Source organism: Gadus morhua, chromosome 22, assembly GCF_902167405.1.
Source record: "Gadus morhua chromosome 22, gadMor3.0, whole genome shotgun sequence".
NCBI classification, from domain to species: domain Eukaryota; kingdom Metazoa; phylum Chordata; class Actinopteri; order Gadiformes; family Gadidae; genus Gadus; species Gadus morhua.
Window position 1 is genome coordinate 522,575 of NC_044069.1, and position 24,056 is coordinate 546,630.

Sequence of the window (24,056 nt, forward strand, 5' to 3'; positions counted from 1 at the left end):
ACGCCTCCTTCCTTTAACTTCTCCTGGAGGGCTCAGCATAGCAAAAACAAACACAGCAGACCAGAGATAAGTCGGGACGACCCACAGAATACGATGTTGATGGGGGATAGAGTGAGGGTCTTCAGCCTGCCATAGCCTGCTCCTGTCGAAGCATCTAGATCCTGGTAGGCCTCCCTGGTAGAAGCTTCCACACTCATTATTAAAACACTATTAGTAAGGATGGGTCTAGATGCTGAAGCTCAGGACATCCTAGCATCGATTATAGCTGTATGTTTTATGTATTCCACACTGGTGATTTTATATACAGTTTGACGTTGTGTCAGTGTTATATTATATTATTAATTATGTTGAAGGGAAGCGATGGTTTGGCAGGTGTAAGCTTCATCTGTGCAGGTTGAAGGGAACCAGCGGCTCCGGGCCTTATCTGAGGAGACAAACAGGGAACCTCTGTTAGCATAGGGAATCCTCTCCATGCCCCCCCCTCCATTTAGCCTCCACTGCCTCACCCTAAACCTCGGCAGGCAGTGGGATGTTAATGTTGGATTAGCATGTGCGCTAGTCTGGGGTGGAGCTACATGACTGGTTCTGTTAGGAGGGGATTAGCATTCCAGTCCTCCGTCCACCATCTGAACTAAAGTAACCATGTAAACACAAAGTGTAGCGTAAGATAGCTGTTAATGCTAACTATTGCTAGCCAAGTTTCCACCCAGTAAATGATGGATCAGCCTACCAGTTCACCCAGTGGACCATACCAACTGGTTGGCCGATCTACTCATCTTACGGCTAATCGGACACTCCCACTTGTGATGTCACTAATGGGTAGATTGTGAAAAGGTCGATTGCGAAACGGCCGTTTGAGAAGAGGGCAAAGTGCAATAGCCATCTTTGCTGGAGAAAATAGGATAAGAGCTTTATAATGTATATACCAGGATGGGCGAGCTTCAAATATATAGTGAGATCAGAGAGAGAGAGAGAGAGTGAGTGAGAGTGTCATCACGAGATAGCGTAGCGCCAGCTTTTAATCAGCCTGGTTAGCATTGGGAAACGTCACTTCCTGTTAGCATTAGGAAGCTATATTTCCTGTGAGTGAAAGTAGTTTTGATTTAAATCAGGCCTGGACTAAGAGTTAAATCACATGTAATCACAGTAGGAACTTAACACGCATAAGCAGAAGGTCGTAGGGAGCGGACCCTGGATGGAGCTCAATCAGGAGTTATGGTTGGGTCAGGGATAATGGCCTTATGAGGATAATCACCAGAGGTCAGAGGTCAGTCTGCGGCCGCTGTGCGTTCTCCCGCTCATTTGACGGCGACGCACTGAAGAATTCAATCCTCTGGAACAACAAACAAATCAATGGACTGATTAAATAATGGGTTTATCGCTACCGCTCATACGAAGGCCGTTCGACTCAACGGTCTGACCAATCAGAGGCCAGTATTCCTCCCAGCCGTGTAGTTTGGTGATAGTATTGTGGACTCTGGGTCTCTTCTGTTTAACGAGAGGAACTTTCTGGAAAGACCATCCACCAAAGAGGGGTGCGTTGGAAGCGCCTTTAAGGAGGTAGTCGACGTGAAGGCCTGTGTTACCACGGTGCCCATGGGGATAGATCTGTGACCAGCCCTGACAGGTTTACACACGCAAGGTTTACGCGCTCTTATTGTGGAGAACTAGTGCTCTTATTGTGGAGTCTCGGCGCTCTTATTGTGGAGTCTCAGCGCTCTTAATGTGGAGTCCCAGCGCTCTTATTGTGGAGCCACAGCGGCTGGTGGCGTTTTGTTGTAACGACCGATGGCTTCTTAACGTTTTCCACTAAACGATTGATGTTTAAAGACGTCGTCGTTAGTTTGGTGTGTGAATGAAGGAATTATTGAATTTCTGTGTCCTGGCCATAAGTGTTATGTAGGTTAAAGTACATTTCACCCTCACTGCACTTTGATGATTTTATGTATTGATCTTTTGATTTATATGGCTATATAATTCATTGATATTATGGGCTTCCCATAGGAAAAAAGTATCCATCTTAACAAATGAATTCATATTTTAAACCTATGAAAACAGTCTTTCTAACTGTCTAACCCCTACCTGCTCCTTAATGACCTGTCTCTGTACTGTCTAACCCCTAGCTGCTCCTTAATGACCTGTCTCTGTACTGTCTAACCCCTCCCTGCTCCTTAATGACCTGTCTCTGTACTGTCTAACCCCTACCTGCTCCTTAATGACCTGTCTCTGTACTGTCTAACCCCTACCTGCTCCTCAATGACCTGTCTCTGTACTGTCTAACCCCTATCTGCTCCCTGTCTCTGTACTGTCTAACCCCTACCTGCTCCTTAATGACCTGTCTCTGTACTGTCTAACCCCTACCTGCTCCTTAATGACCTGTCTCTGTACTGTCTAACCCCTACCTGCTCCTTAATGACCTGTCTCTGTACTGTCTAACCCCTCCCTGCTCCTTAATGACCTGTCTCTGTACTGTCTAACCCCTACCTGCTCCTTAATGACCTGTCTCTGTACTGTCTAACCCCTACCTGCTCCTTAATGACCTGTCTCTGTACTGTCTAACCCCTACCTGCTCCCTGTCTCTGTACTGTCTAACCCCTACCTGCTCCTTAATGACCTGTCTCTGTACTGTCTAACCCCTACCTGCTCCTTAATGACCTGTCTCTGTACTGTCTAACCCCTACCTGCTCCTTAATGACCTGTCTCTGTACTGTCTAACCCCAGTCATTCTGTGTAGAGGCGTCCAGAGAATCCGTGTTAAGATGGGTATTTTGAGAAGGGGAGGGCTTGATGTTCCTGTGGTTGTTGATGTTGTGATGTGTTGCGGTGGTCAACCTGTGCACTACAGTCCCATCACCATGTTGCTTCACACTGCCCCTACACAAACTGGCTACAGATGCATGCTGGGTGGTTTCAATGTGTTAAATGGCCGAAATACAAACCTGATCAAATCAAGACAAAACCACAGCCTATTTTAGGAACAGTAACCACGGCAACCTCCGGCGTCCTAAAACGACAGTTGGTCCAGAATCACATCACCTAGCAACAGCCGGGACGGAGGCAGACCGCGTTGGTGCTGCCCCCTGCTGGCCGCGGGCTCTCTCTGTCCCCAACTCTCCCTCACACGCGTCCAAGTGTTTGTGCGTGCCTTCGTGGTGGTGCTGCTGTTTGTGCTGGCCAATCGTTCGGTGTGTGTTTGTGTGTTTGATCCGTTCCTCTGCTTCCTGCCGCCCGCCTGCCGTGATGCATTAGAGACGATGATGATGATGATGATGATGATGATGATGATGATGATGATGATGATGATGATGGACGACGGTTTGAGCGTAACGTTTGAACGGCTCTGTTGGGTTTCAGTCGGGGACGGTGTTTTCATGGCACCGGGGTGGGAGGGGCTAAGGTCCTTAACCATCTAACCCCCTTAGGGATTAGCATGTTGGTTAAGGACCTCAACCCTTAGGCTAAGGCCCTTAACCATCTAACCCCCTTAGTGATTAGCATGTTGGTTAAGGACCTCAACCTGGGTGGTTCACCCAGGTTGAGGTCATCAGGTTTGCATCAGGTTTGTTGATGAGTTTGTTGATGGGTTTGTTGAGGGTTCTGTTGAGGGGTTTGTTGATGGGTTTGTTGATGGGTTTGTTGAAGGTTCTGTTGATGGGTTTGTTGATGGGTTTGTTAATGGGTTCGTCGATAGGTTCGTCGATGGGTTCGTCGATGGGTTTGTTGAGGGGGTTTGTTGATGTGTCTGTTGTGGGGGTGATGGCGTCTCGCCGACAGGCAGGAAGAGCCATGAGGAGGGTCAACGAACGGTAGCTGAACCGCTCTGTCTCACTGGTGTCTGTATATAATGTTGTTAAATAAATAAATATAAATATATATATATATCATACGACAAGACCCTGTGTACAGTCAGTTTCTTTACTTATTGGATCTAACACATGGAAGCATGTAGCAAAATTCACATGGAAATGAAATTTGCAACGTTTATTCAAATGATATTATTAAATTGAATAATGAATTGTCAATTGCATAATGTAATGACTTATTTAATTGCATTTCCATTTGAATTGTGCACATATATTCTTCCATACTAACATTAAGTATAATTCATAGTCATTTGATAATATATTAGGAAGGAAACGTATTTGGTTCAAATAATGAAAAACATTGACCATACCCTACTGCTACGTAATTTAAATAATCATATATAATAATAATATATAATATATAAAATCGATATAAGCTTCTCTGTGGCCTACGGCGACGTGGTGCGTCATCGCGTCGCGCCGGAAGAGGCGTGTCCCAGGCAGGAGAAGGGGGCGTGGCGTCACATCAGCTGTACATTTATGCAAAATATTAAAAAGCATCGCTTCGGAACCCGTCGCCGGCTGATTAAGCTGTGCTGAGTCCGTCCAACCGAACGACCAGGAGGAGGGCGGCGCTCCAGGGACGACCGGATCTTCTCTTGGTGCCGTTGGACGGTAAGGACCCTCAGACCGTCCGCGAGCTGCAGGCTAGAACGGGGGGAGCACGCTCCTGTGTCGTCGTCCCCCCGTTCCCCGTCCCCCCTGCTCCTGGGGACCCGCCGAGGGCCTGTGAGGTCCTCCGTGGACCGGGAGCACCGACTAGGTGCTCCCGGTCCACGGAGGACCTCAGCGGGTCTGAAGGTCCGGTACAGCGACGATGCGTGCAACGCGAGCTATTGACGGAGGAGTGATGAGTGATGGATGGATTGATGATGTACGTAGGGTCTGTGATGGCTGAACGGCCTGTTCCTCATACCGGGGTTCACTACCGTCTGGTGACTGGCGGCCCGACGTGTGACGGCACTCCGCCGGACGGACCCTGCTGCAGGTGGAGTTCCCCGTCCGGCGTGAGTGATCGACAGGTCGTGGGTGATTGACAGGTTGTGTGTTCCCTCTGCAGCAGCGATGGAGACGGACGGGGAGCCCAGCCAGCAGCCCGCCCCCCCCGCTGGAGGCGCGCTGTCCGGGTCCGCCGCGAGACCCTCTCCCATGAACTCCATGTCGCTGTACGAGAGACAGGCCGTACAGGTTCGTGTGTGTGTGTGTGTGTGTGTGTGTGTGTGTGTGTGTGTGTGTGTGTGTGTGACAATGACGTATATTGTTGATGTATTTGCATTCTAGCGTCAGTGTCATCAGCCTGTCACTCATCCGTGATCACTGGAGCACTAAACATCACTCACCTGCTGTGTGTGTGTGTGTGTGTGTGTGTGTGTGTGTGTGTGTGTGTGTGTGTGTGTGTGTGTGTGTGTGTGTGTGTGTGGCCCTGCCTGTAACCTAACATAAGTATGATATACTGTATTTTATACAATGTGTGTAACATTACAATATGTGTAACTTTAAAATAAATGTTCGAAACAGGTCATAGTGTCTATTATAATATTTAATTAATAATATATCTAATGTATAATATATATCTAATGTATATAATATGTATATATCAAATGTATATGAAGTATGTATAATGTATATAATATGTATGATACATATGTAATGTATATGACGTGTGTATAATGTGTATAATATGTATAATACATATGTAATGTATATGACGTATGTATAATGCATATAATATGTATAATATATGTAATGTATATGACGTGTGTATCTGTGTAATGTGTGCTCCAGGCACTGCAGGCCCTGCAGAGACAGCCCAACGCCGCCCAGTACTTCCAGCAGCTGATGCTGCAGCAGCAGATCAACAACGCCCAGCTCCACAGCCTGCAGCAGGTAGGACTGTCCAACCCCTGTACTGTCTAACCCCTGTACTGTACTGTCCAACCCCTGTACTGTCCAACCCCTGTACTGTCCAACCCCTGTACTGTCCAACCCCTGTACTGTCCAACCCCTGTACTGTACTGTCCAACCCCTGTACTGTACTGTCCAAACCCTGTACTGTCCAACCCCTGTACTGCCCAACCCCTGTACTGTCCAACCCCTGTACTGTACTGTCCAACCCCTGTACTGTACTGTCCAACCCCTGTACTGTCCAACCCCTGTACTGCCCAACCCCTGTACTGCCCAACCCCTGGACTGCCCAACCCCTGGACTGCCCAACCCCTGGACTGTCCAACCCCTGTACTGTCCAACCCCTGTACTGTACTGCCCAACCCCTGTACTGCCCAACCCCTGTACTGTCCAACCCCTGTACTGTACTGTCTAACCCCTGTACTGTACTGTCTAACCCCTGTACGGTACTGTCTAACCCCTGTACGGTACTGCCTAACCCCTGTACTGTACTGTCTAACCCCTGTACTGTCCAACCCCTGTACTGTCCAACCCCTGTACTGTCCAACCCCTGTACTGTCCAACCCCAGTGCTGTCCAACCCCTGTGCTGCCCAACCCCTGTGCTGCCCAACCCCTGCGCTGCCCAACCCCTGCGCTGCCCAACCCCTGCACTGTCCAACCCCTGTACTGTCCAACCCCTGCACTGTCCAACCCCTGCACTGCCCAACCCCTGTACTGTCCAACCCCTGTACTGTCCAACCCCTGTACTGTCCAACCCCTGTACTGCCCAACCCCTGTACTGCCCAACCCCTGTACTGCCCAACCCCTGTACTGCCCAACCCCTGTACTGCCCAACCCCTGTACTGTCCAACCCCTGTACTGTCCAACCCCTGTACTGTACTGTCCAACCCCTGTACTGTACTGTCTAACCCCTGTACTGTCTAACCCCTGTACTGTACTGTCTTACCCCTGTACGGTACTGCCTAACCCCTGTACTGTACTGTCCAACCCCTGTACTGTCCAACCCCTGTACTGTCCAACCCCTGTACTGTACTGTCCAACCCCTGTACTGTCCAACCCCTGTACTGTACTGTCCAACCCCTGTACTGTCTAACCCCTGTACTGCCCAACCCCTGTACTGTCTAACCCCTGTGCTGCCCAACCCCTGTACTGTACTGTCTAACCCCTGTACTGTACTGCCCAACCCCTGTACTGCCCAACCCCTGTACTGCCCAACCCCTGTACTGCCCAACCCCTGTACTGCCCAACCCCTGTACTGTCCAACCCCTGTACTGGCCAACCCCTGTACTGTACTGTCTAACCCCTGTACTGTCCAACCCCTGTACTGTACTGTCTAACCCCTGTACTGTACTGTCTAACCCCTGTACTGTACTGTCTAACCCCTGTACTGTACTGCCCAACCCCTGTACTGCCCAACCCCTGTACTGCCCAACCCCTGTACTGTACTGTCTAACCCCTGTACTGTACTGTCTAACCCCTGTACTGTACTGCCCAACCCCTGTACTGCCCAACCCCTGTACTGTCCAACCCCTGTACTGTACTGTCTAACCCCTGTACTGTACTGTCTAACCCCTGTACTGTACTGTCTAACCCCTGTACGGTACTGCCTAACCCCTGTACGGTACTGTCTAACCCCTGTACTGTCCAACCCCTACCTGCTCCTTAAAGGTGTGCTATCATGCTTTTCCGTCGTTCCCTTTGCTTTTTCTGTTGTTTGATGTTTGTAACATGTTTGATTTCCTCCTCTTCCTCTTCCTCCTCCTCTTCCTCTTCCTCTTCCTCCTCCTCCTCTCCCTCAGGCCGGTCTAGCTGCTGGTCGTCAGTCCAGTCCTTCCAGTAGCTCCTCCCCCCTCACCACCACCTCAGTAAGTTAGCTTTTATTACTGTTAGCAGCACTTCTACTATCCAGTCTAATCCACTACTGTTAGTACTTCTACACTGTCAGTATACTGGGAGTACTTCTACTAGGGCTGTCAACGAATATTCGAAGTTCGAATATTCGTTCGAAATGTATCCAAAAACGTGAATTCGAACGTGAAAGTTAATATTCGAATGTGAAAAAACACTCCCGCGGTACAAGCGCCTCTATCTGCTTTGTGAATGAGCCTCTGTCTGTTCGCGATGTCCCTCATAATATTCGAATGTGAAAAAACACTCCCGCGGTACAAGTGTAACAGACTAGTATTGTGAAAAGCGAATGTATTTTATCCCCTCGGGGTTTCCGTACTTGGATATAGGTATTCCAGCTCATCCGTAGTAGAGCTCAGGGAGCTAGTAGTCTGGCTGGTGAAAGCTGCTATAACGCAATGTTCTCGGCAAAGTCCGAGACAGCTTTTTTTTCATGAATCCGAACGGTGCGTAGTGCTGGCCCTTTCGCTGGCATGGTGAAAGACGTAGGCGACATGCATTTTTTTCTTTATTGATTTTAATAGGCCTTCTCGATAAATGGTAAGCAAAGCAAGGAACGTTACCACTAGCATACTTTGTAACATTCAGAAGCGGGCGTCTTCTTCAGATTACTATAGTTTGCGCGCTTGCAGGTGTGGTGGTGAAATGCAAGCGATACAAAGTTGTGGCTTTTCATGATTAGGCCTCCACGTTACTGGGCTGTTTATAGGATATATATATATCCCACTAATTTGAACCATGGTTTTGTCGCATTATTGACATATTGACGGCAACTGCGTAAAATAGGCAACCAGATATTCGAATAGTTCGAATTCGTGATTTTTTTCCAAACGAACATTCGAATGTCATTTTTGAGCAATTTTGACAGCCCTAACTTCTACACTGTCAGTATACTGGGAGTACTTCTACACTGTCAGTATACTGGGAGTACTTCTACACTGTCAGTATACTCTGGGAGTACTTCTACACTGTCAGTATACTGGGAGTACTTCTACACGGTCAGTATACTGGGAGTCAGTGTTTCCGCTAGAAGAAATTGGTGCCGGTCATGTGACCGGGAAGGTTTCATTTTACCGGTCAAATTGGAAAAAAAATGGTCGGATATTGTCCGTGTTTATCGCACTTGAAAAAATGGATAGGCAGGCTTTATAAAGAAGAATAAGTGTGTGATCATATTTTGATATGTATGTGACCGGGGAACATAGGACCCTTTTTTTAAAAAGGGTTCTATGTTCCCCGGTCTGTTACTTTTTCCACCATTACTGCCAAATTCTGGCCGAGATAACTACCATTGCATGTCTTAACCTTTTGTGGAAGAGGGAGATACGTCGAAGAACCTGACACAGTATATTCATACGCCGGTAAACAAACCCCGAGAAGCCCAATCCCTACGAGACCATCCGGAGGCGCACAGAGCTTTTGGCCGTGATATTATTATACAATTATATTAAACTATTATATAAAGAGCTCCGGGAGTCGCAAACGGCAACAATCACTTTCTCCTCCATGCTGCAGTTCACCCGGACTGCACCAAGTGCCCCTGACTGCAGCCCGCAGATCGAGGAGGAGCTAAATGTGGGCGGGGTTAAACGTTTAACTCCGCCCACATTTAAGGAAAATTCCGCGCAGTATCCTACGTTCTCCCGCTTTCGAGCGGAGGAGCTAAATGTGGGCGGGTCTAAACGTTTAACCCATGGTTTTATCCTCTCGGGCGCCATCTGGTGGCGGAGATCCGGCAGCACATTCTCAAACATCAATACAGCACAGCACAGCACAATGACTTACCGGTAATATGGAAAAGGGTTCATGCATTTGATAGACTTAGACATTCCTACTTTTAACTTGTCATTTCAAACGTCTTTTTTAGTATAGACACATATTATTTCGTACACTCGTACACAATTATATTAGCTAAGTCAAATGAACCAAAGACAGAAGCGGGAGAACGTATTTCCGTCTGGTCCATGATACTGCGCGGAGTTTTCCTTAAATGTGGGCTGGCTTAAACGTTTAAGCCCGCCCACATTTAGCTCCTCCGCTCGAAAGCGGGAGAACGTATGATACTGCGCGGAATTTTCCTTAAATGTGGGCGGAGTTAAACGTTTAACCCCGCCCACATTTAGCTCCTCCTCGATCTGCGAGCTGCAGTCAGGGGTTACTCGACTGCATTGAGTTGGCCGGTTGAACGCTGATTGGCTGTTACGTTACACATGTCACTCTGTTGAACGCCGATTGGCTGTCATTATGCGAATGCCGCGTCAAAGTTTAAATATTTTTAAAGATTGATAGATTGCGGGGAACATAGGACCCTTTTCCCAGAAAAGGGTCCTATGTTCCCCGGTATGTATGGCTACAGGGGAACATAGGACCCTTTTTGGGGAAAACCGGAGGACCGGAGGACCTGCTCAATTTTGTTCTGCTCAATGGTTGAATCTTCTCGTGACTGAATGTTTGTATACAGCGCGCATGCTGTATGAGCGCAGGGTTGATGCGCTCCACTTTTTTCTGTGGAGAACCAGCGCCTTGAACATTAAGCATAAAACGAAACCGGATCGTTTTCGCCCGTTTCGAATCCGTGTGGACGGGGCCTTATTTCCAATCGGTCATTCTGACCGGAGACATTTACAATTTTCGGTCCTCCTCATTTTTTTCCGGTCAAAGACCGGTAATCCGGACAACGGGAACTCTGCTGGGAGTACTTCTACATGTTACTGACCAGCTATAAGACCTCTAACTGGTGCTACTGTTACCGTCATGTTACTGGTTACTCTGGACTGTAGTGGTTATGTTACTGGTTATGCTACTGGTTACTCTGGACTGTAGTGGCTATGTTACTGGATATGATACTGGTTACTCTGGACTGTAGTGGTTATGTTACTGGTTATGCTACTGGTTACTCTGGACTGTAGTGGCTATGTTACTGGTTATGTTACTGGTTACTCTGGACTGTAGTGGTTATGCTACTGGTTACTCTGGACTGTAGTGGTTATGTTACTGGTTATGATACTGGTTACTCTGGACTGTAGTGGTTATGTTACTGGTTATGTTACTGGTTACTCTGGACTGTAGTGGTTATGTTACTGGTTACTCTGGACTGTAGTGGTTATGTTACTGGTTATGTTACTGGTTACTCTGGACTGTAGTGGTTATGTTACTGGTTATGTTACTGGTTACTCTGGACAGCAGTGGTTATGTTACTGGTTATGTTACAGGATACTCTGGACTGTAGTGGTTATGTTACTGGTTACTCTGGACTGTAGTGGTTATGTTACTGGTTACTCTGGACTGTAGTGGTTATGTGACTGGTTACTCTGGACTGTAGTGGTTATGTTACTGGTTATGTTACTGGTTACTCTGGACAGTAGTGGTTATGTTACTGGTTATGTTACAGGATACTCTGGACTGTAGTGGTTATGTTACTGGTTACTCTGGTGGACTGTAGTGGTTAAAACTGACCCAGTTGATCCGTTCCCACTAACCTTCCGATTCCTCTCTCCCGCCAGTCCAGTGTTCCCGTTTCAGGGGGCGGGGCCATCACCAGCTCACGCCCTATTGGTCAAGGCCCGTCAGCCACGTCAACCATCAGCCAATCGGTGGTGCTCAGTGGGACGGCCGGGAGGCAGGGCCAGATGTACCTGAGGGTCAGACACCCAACCTTTATTAGTCCTTATGAATACATTATTAATCCTTTATTAATCCTTTATTAATCCTTTATTAATCCTTTATTGGTCCTTATGAATACATTAATGACATCCTAGTTGATACCAAACGCTTTATTAGTCCTTATGAATCCTTTATGAATCCTTTATTAATCCTTATGAATGCATTAATGACATCCTAGTGGACACCAAACCTTTATTAGTCCTTATGAATACATTAATGACATCCTAGTGGACACCAAACCTTTATTAGTCCTTATGAATACATTAATGACATTGTAGTTTATACTAAACTATTATTATTACTCATTATTAATACCATGACATTATAGTTGATCCCATACCCATGATGACGTCATGGTGTATTAATCTCTTTATTATTAATAAAATAACAATATAGTTGATATTAAACTCTTTATTATTAATCATATTAATACAATGACATTATAGTTGATATTAAACGCTTTATTGTTAATCATTAGTACCATGAAATTATTGTTGATATTGAACTCTTTATTATTATTTACTATTATAAAATTACATTATAATTGATATTAAACTCTTTACTATTAATCATAATTAAAACCATGACATCATAGTTGATATTAAACTCTTGATGATGACGTCATGGTGTTAAACTCTTTGATGATGACGTCATGGTGTTAAACTCTTTGATGATGACGTCATGGTGTTATACTCTTTGATGATGACGTCATGGTGTTAAACTCTGTGATGATGACGTCATGGTGATGATGTCGTCATGGTGATGATGTCATCATGGTGTGTGTCCAATCAGGTAAACCGGTCGCTCCGGGCGCCCATCTCCTCCCAGCTCATCTTCATGCCTGGTAACACGGCAACCGTGGCAACCGTTACCCAGCAACCCCAGGCTCAGCAACAACCCATTAAGGAAGTGATGGCCACTTCCTCCTTTGGCATCCAATCAGACAACAACCAGGTGTGTGTGTGTGTGTGTGTGTGTGTGTGTGTGTGTGTGTGTGTGTGTGTGTGTGTGTGTGTGTGTGTGTGTGTGTGTGTGTGTGTGTGTGTGTGTGTGTGTGTGTGTGTGTGTGTGTGTCAGTGGAGGCTTCTCCATTGAGGAGAGGGAGGAAGATCCTCCCTAACATTGTTGAGAATAAAAAAATTTAGATTGCCCCGACTATTGTAATGAATTAATGCCCTTAAATATGACTACTTTATTGCCTTTGAATATATAATGTTCGTTTCCCTGGGTAAAGGGACATTAGCACCCCCTATCGCCTATTGACAATTACTTCAGGGAGGAACGTCCTCCCTCCGCCGCCGTCCACTCCCATTCATTTTCCCGAAAGTACTGGCGGCCGGTGGATAACATGGGTTTCAATGGGAGAGAGGAGGAAAATCCTCCTCTGAGTGGGTGGGACCTTAAGGGGTCTGATTCGCGCAAAAATCTATCCGTCTGCGCTATGAACCAATAAGCAGGATCCCTGGATGTTGAGCAGCGTTGCCAGATTGGTCCGATTTCCCACCCAATTGGGCTACTTTTAACCATGTTAGGCTGGAAAAACTATCATTGGGCGGGAAATCTGCCCAATCTGGCAACGCTGTCGAGAACAAACCCGGTCTGCATTGCCGCGGTGCTCAGTCTGAGAGACGCAGAGTAAGTGAAATCTGCGATAGCGAGATCCTAAATGCACAATGGAAACATTAACGGAGGACATTGTTAACGTCTTATTACAAAAACCATTCCATTCATTCAGAAAGAGGTAGACCACTTCCCAAAATCAAGGTCATCAGAAGTAATGGCAACGTCAGTGTTGTGAGTGCTACATGGTTTGCTAGGTACGCATGACTTACTGGTAGCATTACAAGCAATTGTAACTGAAAATAAACATAGCTAAATAACTTCAGTCAGTGAGGGCAAAAATAGGCCCAATAATAGGCCCAGATTTTTTTATTTACTTTTACAAATCAATAGTAGGCCTGATTTGACTAATATGCTTTGCATCCTTTCCTTCTCAAATTACAGTGATGCCACTGGTGGCTTTGTATACATTTTGTTCACATAACTCCCTCCCTGCTATTTTGTAGTTCACCAAAACACCCTGAAACAACTTGAGTCTCACATTCTTATGCCACCATACACCAACAGTGCAAGCAGGCCAATGGCAACCAAGCGTGCAGTCCTTCCTCCCTCACTTTAAAAACCACCAGCCGCCACTGGTGTGTGTGTGTGTGTGTGTGTGTGTGTGTGTGTGTGTGTGTGTGTGTGTGTGTGTGTGTGTGTGTGTGTGTGTGTGTGTGTGTGTGTGTGTGTGTGTGTGTGTGTGTGTGTGTGTGTGTGTGACTCTGTGGTCTCTCTGCCCCAGGTCCAGAACCTGGCTCTGAGAGGACCCTCAGACCCTAAGGGTCCCGGGGTGAAGACCGAGACCTTCGAGAAAATCGACTCAGGTGAGACCAGTAGAGGGACTAGAGACCAGAAGAGGGAGCCCAGTAGAGGGACTACAGGCCAGTAGAGGGACTAGAGACCAGTAGAGGGAGACCAGTAGAGGGACTAGAGACCAGTAGAGGGACTAGGGAGCAGTAGAGGGACTAGAGACCAGTAGAGACCAGTAGAGGGCGACAGACCAGTAGAGGGACTAGAGACCAGTAGAGGGACTAGAGACCAGTAGGGACCAGTAGAGGGACTAGAGCCCAGTAGAGACCAGTAGAGGGCTACAGACTAGAGATGCGCGGTTGGCGGTTAAACCGTGGAGTCCGCGGTTAAACCGCGGATCGGGCGGGTGACGTGACAAAAAATAATATTTTAATTAAATTCGGGCGGTTGGCGGTTTAACCAACGAAATTCAAAAATATATACACATTGTTAAATGTCGTTACCTACTTCCAAGCACATTTTGAAATAATCAAATTCTCATCAGGCAGTAAATTGGCCTCTCTGTCTCTATCACACACACACACACACACAATAACGGAAGCAAAAAAGTTTAAATTAAGTGACGATCCGTCCCATGTCGCGTCTCCACAAACCTGCAAGTTATGAGACAGCTGTCAGTATTGGAAGAAGCTTTAACGTCTCGTAGATGAAACTGCCTGGGTTATTTTGTTTCGTATAAGTTATATTTTAAAACAGCCAGTCATTGTAGCCTACCTCTCGTGGAATATGGAATTTCAAAGAGATGATGGAGTGATTTGACTCAGAAGTGACATCAGGCATTGGCAGCGCGAGATGTGCAGAACAAGTTAAACTTCTAGCTCAGTAACATCAACACCTAAGAAAGAAGGTAAGAAAAATTGTCTGAAAACTTTGATTTGCAAGGCAAGCAGGCAAGTGTTGGGCTTGTTACAGTAGCCTATATAGCCTTCAATGCGGTGAAATTTCGGAATTAATAGGCTCGAGTCGGCGTTTCCTTAAAAGGCTATCTTTCATTTTGCAAAAAAAACAACACAGTAGGCTATATTACCATATTAAAATGGTGTACCAAATTGCGTTTTATTACAATGATAAAAAAGTGTAGGCCTACTAGCCTATGGTAAGGTCAGGTTTGCCGATGTGCTTGGCTATTTTAATGTTTCTCCCTGTGCATCGATCGGAGACAGACGTCACCTCACTGATAATATTCTGGGGATAGGCTACAACATAGCCAATAGGCTTTCATACTAGGGACTTTATCCTTTAAATATCTTTGCGGCATTGGATCAGTCTCCTTTCAAGAACAGGCAAGAACTTTCTAGCCTCGCGTCAGCAGCGCATATACCTAAAAACAACAGGCGGATGGCGGGCGGGTGCGGTTTTGAAAATTGGTCAAAAAAATTGTTGCGGATCGATGGCGGGCGGATCAAGCGTTTTGTGGTGCGGTTGCGGATGAAATAATAGCCCATCCGCGCATCTCTACTACAGACCAGTAGAGACCAGTAAAGGGAGACCAGTGATGAATGCTATCATTATTAAACGGATGCTTTGTTTGTGTCCCTCCCAGTCCCTCACGGTGGGGCCCAGCCCCTCCCCCAGCCTCCCATCAAGCCCCTCCCTCCCCCCCTCCCCCACATCAAGATCCCCTCCTACCCCCAGCCCGCCCACCTCAAGGCCCACCCCCCCCCCTCCCCCTCAATCCCCCTCTCCCAGCTCCTCCTCCACGGCCCGCGCTCCGTCTCCACGGTGACCGCCACTGCCACGGCAACCCACCTCCTGGTGCCTCCGCCCCCCCCACACGGTTACCAGGCGACCCTGAAGCCGGGGGCGGGGGTCCTGAAGCCGGGGACGGGGGCCCAGACCCTGGTGGTGCAGCCCCTGCAGAAGGCCTCCCTGGGCCCCGAGAAGCCCCTCCCCATCCAGTCCAAGGGCCCGCAGGGGGTCCGGCCCCCCCTCCAGCTGCCCTCACGCACGCCGCCGCCCATCCGCCCCGCCCCGGCCCCGCCCTCCTCCCTGGCCACGCCCCCGGCGGCCCCGCCCCACATCCCGGTGCAGATCGTGGGCGCCCGGCAGAGCTCGCTGGGCAGCTCGCTGGCCCAGGCCCGGGGGGGGGGGCCGGGGGCCCGGGGGGGGGCGGGGGGGCCCCTGCTCACCGTGGTTGCGGCCATAGCCTCGCGTGAGGGCGGGGTCACGGCATGCCGAGGGGCGGGGCTTAAGGCGCTCCAGTCACCGCAGGAAGTGGCGCCGTTGGCCCGCGTCACTCACGTCCACCCCCAGGCCAATCAGAGCGGGGGGCGGGGCCAGAACGGAGTCCTGACCCCCGGCTCCTCCTCCTCCTCCCAGCCGGTGGGCGCTTCCTCTTCCTCCTCCTCTGCTCTTCCTCCTCCGTCGTCCTCCTCGCAGCTGCGTCCGTCTGCGACCCTTCCCCAGGCGCCCGGCGACCAGAGGGGAGCGTTGCCAGGGGTGACGGCCAATGGCAGTGCGGCGGGAGGTCACGGCACACAGGTACAGAGCTAGCTCGTGTTAGCTAGCCTGGGCTTTGAGTACAATGATATATTATGGTAAGTATCTATGATACAATAAGGTGCAGAGCTAAAGATGTACAGTAAGGCCTTGCTTGATCAACCTCTGGTTTAAAGCTGCACTGGGCTTCTTCTGGCCGCTAGAGGGCAGCAGAGTTCAGTCCGGTTCTAACTGCACTTGGGAACTGTTTCCAGGGGAGGCAGACGACTGGATCGTTGAAGAGGAAGTCTGAATCCAGCTCGGCCAATGGGGAGGAAGGCCCTGCCCCGGCGCGGCTCCAACCAATCAGAGATCTTCCGTCAGCGCTCTCGACCGCTGCCGTTGAAGCAGGTAAAACCATGGATCAGCGGTCGTTTCCTCCCGTGACCCTCAGCGATCATCTGTTAGTCATTACCAATAATCCAGCTGAGATCTGTGGTCACATGACGGGTCCCTTAGCCAAAACACTGCATCACTCCGATAACGACCGGAACCCTCTCCTCCTCCTCCCTCCCCCCTCTCTCTCCTCCTCCCTCCCCCCTCTCTCTCCTCCTCCCTCCCCGCTCTCTCTCCTCCTCCTCCTCCTCCTCCCCCCCCTCTCCTCCTCCTCCCTCCCCCCTCTCTCTCCTCCTCCCTCCCCGCTCTCTCTCCTCCTCCTCCTCCTCCTCCTCCCCCCCCTCTCCTCCTCCTCCCTCCCCCCTCTCTCTCCTCCTCCCTCCCCGCTCTCTCTCCTCCTCCTCCTCCTCCTCCCCCCCCTCTCTCTCCTCCTCCCTCCCCCCTCTCTGTTCTCCTCCCCCCTCTCTCTCCTCCTCCTCCCTCCCCTCCTCCCCCTCTCTGTTCTCCTCCCCCCTCTCTCCTCCCCCTCCTCCCTCCCCCTCTCTCTCCTCCTCCCTCCCCTCCTCCCCCCTCTCTGTTCTCCTCCCCCCTCTCTCTCCTCCCCCTCCTCCCTCCCCCTCTCTGTTCTCCTCCCTCCCCTCATCCCCCCTCTCTGTTCTCCTCCTCCCTCCTCCTCCCTCCCCCCTCTTTGTTCTCATCCCCCCTCTCTTTCCTCCTCCCTCCCCTCCTCCCCCCTCTTTGTTCTCCTCCTTCCCCCCTCTCCTCCTCCCTCCCCTCCTCCCCCCTCTCTGTTCTCCTCCCCCCTCTCTCTCCTCCTCCCTCCCCTCCTCCCCCCTCTCTGTTCTCCTCCCCCCTCTCTCTCCTCCTCCCTCCCCTCCTCCCCCCTCTGTTCTCCTCCCCCCCCTCTCTCTCCTCCTCCCTCCCCTCCTCCCCCCTCTCTGTTCTCCTCCCCCCTCTCTCTCCTCCTCCCTCCCCTCCTCCCCCCTCTCTCTCCTCTCCCCTCCCCTCATCCCCCCTCTCTGTTCTCCTTCCTCCCCCTTTCTCTTCCCTCTTATTGTCTCCTCTTCCTCCCCATCTCTCTCCCCCTCTCCCCTACTAGGCCCTGGTTTGAATCCCCCCGCCCCCTCCCTGCCGCTGTCCATCACCCGGGTGGGCGTCGGCCAGCTGGAGAAGGCCCCGCCCCCCCAGGCTGTGGTGAAGCCCCAGGTGCTTACTCACCTCATCGAGGGCTTCGTCATACAGGAAGGGGCTGAGCCATTCCCGGTGAGTCTCTCTGATTGGTCCACTTTATTTGTTAAGGTATTTTTTGATAGTTTGTTTTATCGTTTATAAAATAACGACAGAGATTGTTAATCTGCTGCTTCCGTCTAATTCAAGAATAAAACTTATAATGATAATAATGGACAGCTGTACTGTTGCCTCAAACGCACAAAATCAGAAAATATATTTTGGTTGTGTTTGATTGACAGGTATGTGGACCAGTGAAGGAACCAGCGGGGGAGGGATTGACCAGTGACTTTCCAGACGTCAACAGCCAATCAGACACAGTAACCACAGCAACAGGTGACGCCCTCTTTAACCCCAGTTTGATATAACAGAATCCAGAATAACCAGTTTAAACCGGAACACGTTGTACATCTCTGGAAAGTTCCTTAAATTATACTCTACTCTCAAACAGTGTTGGGAACGTTACTTAAAAGAGTAATTAGTTATAGTTACTCACTATTTGTTCCAAAAGGTAACTGAGTTAGTAATTTAATTACTCTATAATAAAAGTAACTAGTTACCAGGGAAAGTAACTATTTGCATTACTGTAAAAAAGAAAGTTGCTATCTGTCAAAGAATTGGGATTTTTCTGAGCAGTTTTCAGTCAGCCTTAATGTGTTAAATGGTTGAACTGCCCATTTAAGGCCCTGATATACTTCCAACTGAATTTTAATTTGCTTGGTTGTAAAGGCTGTGGAACAACTGCCGAATATTACACAAAATGCCAACTTTTCATCGGATGCTCCGGACTCGCCATTTCTGCTGCTTCTTTTAATCTGTTGGTGTGTGTGTGTAGTGCGTGTGTGTGTGGCGCGCGTGTCCTGGCTTGTGTGCAGAAACATTGGCTCCGATTGGCTACCATGAAACATGGCTCTGCCTTAGCCAATCATAATTGCTTATCTCGTTGTTAACCCAGCCAGTCTCCTCACTAGCAGTTTTATTCAATCAATTCATAGTAACGCACTGCATTTAACGTACAGTAACGGTAACAGCGTTGTAACGATGGAAACAGTAATTAGTTCAATTACCCCGTTACTGAAAAAATAACAGCGTTACCCAACGCCGTTATTTGACAAAACACAAACGCCTGTCTGTGTGAAGCACCGTGACGGGTCTGTGTTGGAAGGAAGCTGTAAAGTTAACGTGAAACAGCACTTAGCATGGTGTAGCATCTTTACTAGCAATCTTTGTTGTGTTTAGGGAATAGGTTAACCTAGTGGTAGTTAGTGCTTGACACTTGGTTCTATGAACATCTTTACTGTACTTACCGAGGTATATTGTTTTTCTTTCTCCTGACAAATGGACTTATTGTACGTTGCTTTGGATAAAACGCCCTGAATGTAAATGTAAATGTAAAGTTACGCTGTCTGTTTACCTCTGCCCTCTGGCGCCCCCTAGTGTTGAAGTGTGAGTACTGCGGCAGTCTGGCCCCCGCCCGGCAGTTCAGAGGAACCCGCCGCTTCTGCTCCATGTCCTGCGCCAAGAGGTCAGCCCCTACCCACACGACCTTTGACCCCCACGACCTTTGCCCCTTACAACCTCTATATTGTATTCTTTCAGTTTTTAATTGAACATCTTCAATTTGTGATCAATTTACATTTAAGAATAATATTAATAGTCCACTAATTAGCGCGCAGTAATCTGCTAAATGATGCATTTATTAATTAGCAATTGTAGAGAACTCCTCATGCAGCTAATTTCTTCACCTAGTCGCCTAGCAACCGGTTTTGATCGTCCTCAGGTACAACGTCAGCTTCCGCCTGAAACACAGCCAGGGTCACGGCCAGGGTCAAGGTCGCCATCATCACCCCCAAGGTCACCACTCGGACGGGGAAGGAGTGGTTGCTAGGAGACGGGTCCCCCACAGGACCAGCTCGGAGATCGCCAGCGCACGGATCGCTGGCCGCGCCCTACCTGCCCAGGTGAGGTCATAGGTCACAGGTCAATGTGAGGTCATAGGTTACCTGTCCAGGTGTGGACATAGGTCAATGTGAGGTCATAGGTGACCTGTCCAGGTGAGGACATGGGTCAATGGGAGGTCATAGGTTACCTGTCCAGGTGAGGACATAGGTCAATGTGGGGTCAGAGGTTACCTGTCCAGGTGGCTCTGGAGGCCCTCAGGGCTGTAGGGGTCCCCCTGGGGGCCCTCAGGGCTGTAGGGGTCTCTCAGGGCTGTAGGGGTCCCCCTGGGGGCCCTCGGGGCTGTAGGGGTCTCTCAGGGCTGTAGGGGTCCCCCTGGGGGCCCTCGGGGATGTAAGGGGGAACCAGAGCAGACCGGCTCAAACAGGAAGGAGAACCTTCGTTCTTATGTATGCAATCTGTAGGGGGGGGTTTCATGATGTCATCTTCCTCCCCCCCCCCCCAGTGCCGCTCTGAGTCTAGCCAATCAGACGACGGTTCCAGCATCGACGAGGAAGAAGATGACGAGGACGAAGATGAGGAAGATGAGCAAGATGAGCCCATGTCACTATCTCCCGCCAACTCTCCTTCCTGCACACAGGCCCCGCCCCCTCCTCCACTCCCATTGGACAGCCCTGCTAGCCCCGCCCACTGGAGTGTGGAGGAAGTGTCTCAGTTCATTTCCTCTCTGCAAGGTCGGAAACTCTTCATATCAAACATATCCATCTTTATAAAAACACCTTCATTTAGAAACAGATTAAATGTAAATAGGATTTGTATTAATTTGTACACTAATAAAATGAATGAATGTAAAAAGGATTATACTCCTAAACTACAACCACACTCCTAATTATTGCAGTCTGTGTATTGGATTATATTCATACTTCAGTCTTTGGTCTTTTTAACAGTGTAATTATCTGGTTATTGATTATAATATTGAATTGTAGACTTATGTTCTCTTCTACTCCTCCTCCTCCTCCTCCTCCTCCTCTTCCTCTCGTGCTTCCTGTCAGGCTGTGAGGAGTTGAGCTCACACTTCCTGTCCCAGGAGATTGACGGACAGGCGCTCCTGCTACTCAGAGAGGAGCACCTCATGTCCACCATGAACATCAAGCTAGGTCCCGCCCTCAAGATCTGCGCCCACATTAACACTCTCAGAGACTGATACCGGATTGGTCCAGACTCCCCGGTCCTCGGCCAATCCCATTGCGCTGCGGTCCACAGGAAGTGGGCTGCACGACGGCGCCACGTCCTGATTCACACGGCGAGTAAAACGCAGATGGCTTCCTTCTTTCTTTTAAGTAAACGTAGGATTCCTTCAAAAGAATCCCGCTCCTCCTCCTCCGGCGGTCCTACGATCTGGAGGGTTCCCCTCCGTTACGTCCCTCACTTCCTGTTGTGGAAGTCCCACAACAGGAAGTCCCCCTGCGGTCTGTTGCTCTAATCCTGGGGGGTGGGGCCGTTTGGGGGGGGGGGGCTACGGGTGGTCGTGAGGAGCGGGAGGGGCTCAGACCCGCCTGTTGCCACGGGCGATCTTGGGGGGGGGGGGGGGGGGGGGGTGTCTCCTTTGTGTTGTAATGTTTGGATCCACGTTGCTTGTCCCACTGCCTTGTTTAAGCTGTAAAGAAATCACTTTTTTATGCTATCTGTCAACTTGGTGGCCTTCTTTAGCAGCCTCTATTGTTCCAGACGAAGAAACGTCTTCTTTTGAAAACTGCTTTTCATCTCATCGCTTCTATTTTATATCTGAACTTTTTTACGAGTTATGCTTGACGTCAACATTAGTTGCCTTTTGTGAGAATCCAACCAGCGGCAGCGGCTGCGTGGGCTACAAACAGCCAGAACGAAGAAAGGGTTTGTGTCTTCCCTAGAGCTCTGTGGAATAGAACTGTGTATTTATATATTTATCCATACATTTCTAGTGTAAGCTAGCTTTGCTAGCAGTGAGCGGTTACAAATGCTGACTGTTTTTTTCCAAACGGTAATAATCAATGTTAGTTTTTACATTTAAAGTTCCTCTTGATATTTCAAGCCTCATCATGTGTATCATATCTGTGATTTAATTCAAAAGTAATTTCGGAAAATGACTAACCCCAACGTAGTTTTCCAATCTTAAGGGAAGTCCGAAAGGGTTTGAAGCACTTTGTAGCAGCTCCGGGTGATCTCCCGGTCCGATGAAACGTTTTGTCATCAACAGAAACGCCTCAATGCTCGAAACCTTTCCAAACGCCACAAAATCGTAATGTTTTCAGAAGAACACAAAGCTGGGATGAAACGAGAGAGATTTGAATCGATAATGAAGGGTTAGAAGAAATACGTAAATTATTGTCATGAAATAAACGACACTGATAACAATTCTATAACAGTTGTGGTCTTTCTTTCGGGAGTCAATGCGTTGTTCTAGAACAAGTCTTTAGTTGTGAGTTATTGGAGAATTTTTAAATCAATCTTATTTTATTTATTTCCAAAAATGCTTCAAATTGCACCATCTAGATGTAAGGCAATTAAATTGTGCAAAATTATGCAAGCGTTTATGAAATGATTTACCTTTTTTATGTTAAAAATCAACAATCCACCTCCCACACACCTATACAGAACAGCCTTCTGTTGACCACTGTCTTACACAATCCCTAAACTGTCTTACACAATCCCTAAACTGTCTTGCACAATCCCTAAACTGTCTTACACAATCCCTAAACTGTTTTACACAATCCCTAAACTGTCTTACACTATCCCTAAACTGTCTTAAGCTAACCCATAACTGAGATGGTGAGATAAGGGAAAACTGAATGGTATCGAATCAAACCCCCAGTGGTAGCAATCAGGATTACAGCAGGTTATTATATTAGAGTATAATTATCTTACAACCCTTTTGATATATAAGATACAATACATATCATTACAAAATGTTAAACAATAATAGTTCTTTGGGCTACATGTACATACATTACAAACGGTAGATGTGTGCACTTCATATATTAATCTTTTATAATCATATATAATATATATCTTTAATGTACAGCACAGCAACTGGTCCCCAAAGCCGCAAAACGTCTTTAAAATGGCCGCTGTAGTCATGGCGACGGCTCCAGACGTACGTCCAAAGGACCAACTGACGCACAGCAAAGTTTGAACCGCTCTCGTCCAATGGCAGGCCACGGGTGTACGGCGGGTCCAGCAACGTTCCGAGCTCCCGATCCAATCACATGACGGTGTAGACGTAGTCGGAGGGGCGGAGGGGCGGGGCATGCTGGACCGGGTGGAGGGGCATCTGGATCACCTCGTGCTCCATGACGTTGAGTTCCTCGGGGGCTGGGGGTCAGACGGGTAGAGGTCAGAGGTCAGCCCAGGGCGGGGCGCCACTCGCCCATGTCATGATCAGAGTTCACCTGGACTCCCCCCTTAAGCCCCCAGTTCACCTGGACTCCCCCCTTAAGCCCCCAGTTCACCTGGACTCCCCCCTTAAGCCCCCAGTTCACCTGGACTCCCCCCTTAAGCCCCCAGTTCACCTGGACTCCCCCCTTAAGCCCCCAGTTCACCTGGACTCCCCCCTTAAGCCCCCAGTTCACCTGGACTCCCCCCTTAAGCCCCCAGTTCACCTGGACTCCCCCCTTAAGCCCCCAGTTCACCTGGACTCCCCCCTTAAGCCCCCAGTTCACCTGGACTCCCCCCTTAAGCCCCCAGTTCACCTGGACTCCCCCCTTAAGCCCCCAGTTCACCTGGACTCCCCCCTTAAGCCCCCAGTTCACCTGGACTCCCCCCTTAAGCCCCCAGTTCACCTGGACTCCCCCCTTAAGCCCCCAGTTCACCTGGACTCCCCCCTTAAGCCCCCAGTTCACCTGGACTCCCCCCTTAAGCCCCCAGTTCACCTGGACTCCCCCCTTAAGCCCCCAGTTCACCTGGACTCCCCCCTTAAGCCCCCAGGTCCCTCTTACACACTTATAGTACGTTGTACCTCCTGGCGCTTAAAAGTGCCTAGTCCTTAGCATGGTGTAGCATCTTAACCTAGCTATCTGGGTTGTATACGGGGAATGGGTTATCCTAGCTATCTGTATACAGGGAATGGGTTAACCTAGCTATCTGTATACAGGGAATGGGTTAACCTAGCTCTCTGTGTTGTGTACGGGGAATGGGTTAACCTAGGTATCTGTGTTGTGTACGGGGAATGGGTTAACCTAGGTATCTGTGTTGTATAGGGGGAATGGGTTAACCTAGCTATCTGTGTTGTATACTGGGATGGGTTAACCTAACTATCTTTGTTGTATACAGGGAATGGGTTAACCTAGCTATCTGTGTTGTATAGGGGGAATGGGTTAACCTAGGTA

The 24,056-nt window shown here is 48.9% G+C and overlaps 2 protein-coding genes and 1 long non-coding RNA gene across 5 annotated transcripts in view; all 3 read left to right on the top strand.

Annotated features, from left to right (window-relative positions):
- Positions 1 to 1,407, top strand: part of slc2a3a (solute carrier family 2 member 3a) — a 19,501-nt gene extending 18,094 nt beyond the window's left edge. For both annotated transcript variants that reach the window (XM_030347807.1, XM_030347808.1), the window contains exon 11: positions 1 to 1,407. This exon is cut by the window's left edge and continues 572 nt beyond it. The gene's annotated coding sequence lies outside the window, so the exon portion shown is untranslated.
- Positions 1,408 to 2,584: 1,177 nt separating this feature from the next.
- Positions 2,585 to 3,894, top strand: LOC115536128 (uncharacterized). Its single transcript, XR_003974610.1, has 2 exons — positions 2,585 to 3,498; positions 3,535 to 3,894. It is a non-coding gene; the product is annotated as an uncharacterized LOC115536128 (long non-coding RNA).
- Positions 3,895 to 4,297: 403 nt separating this feature from the next.
- LOC115536102 (polyhomeotic-like protein 1) lies at positions 4,298 to 22,094 on the top strand. 2 transcript variants are annotated; one of them, XM_030347760.1, is made up of 15 exons: positions 4,298 to 4,478; positions 4,924 to 5,051; positions 5,649 to 5,750; positions 7,569 to 7,634; positions 11,181 to 11,318; positions 12,133 to 12,294; positions 13,685 to 13,766; positions 15,296 to 16,233; positions 16,446 to 16,581; positions 17,666 to 17,829; positions 18,036 to 18,129; positions 19,231 to 19,318; positions 19,574 to 19,754; positions 20,198 to 20,426; positions 20,745 to 22,094. In XM_030347760.1, exons 2-15 carry the CDS (start codon positions 4,929 to 4,931, stop codon positions 20,894 to 20,896), a joined length of 2,655 nt encoding a protein of 884 aa, XP_030203620.1. In that variant the 5' UTR covers positions 4,298 to 4,478; positions 4,924 to 4,928; the 3' UTR covers positions 20,897 to 22,094. The 2 variants fall into 2 exon arrangements, with proteins under 2 accessions (XP_030203620.1, XP_030203621.1); XM_030347761.1 differs by lacking the exon at positions 4,298 to 4,478 and adding an exon at positions 4,596 to 4,737.
- Positions 22,095 to 24,056: the final 1,962 nt, after the last annotated feature.

Coding starts and splice junctions, on each gene's coding strand:
- LOC115536102 (XM_030347760.1), top strand. CDS start 4,929: ATGGAGACGGACGGGGAGCCCAGCCAGCAGCCCGCCCCCCCCGCTGGA. Junction 17,830..18,035: donor AAGGGGCTGAGCCATTCCCG/GTGAGTCTCTCT, acceptor TTTGATTGACAG/GTATGTGGACCAGTGAAGGA. Junction 18,130..19,230: donor CACAGTAACCACAGCAACAG/GTGACGCCCTCT, acceptor GGCGCCCCCTAG/TGTTGAAGTGTGAGTACTGC.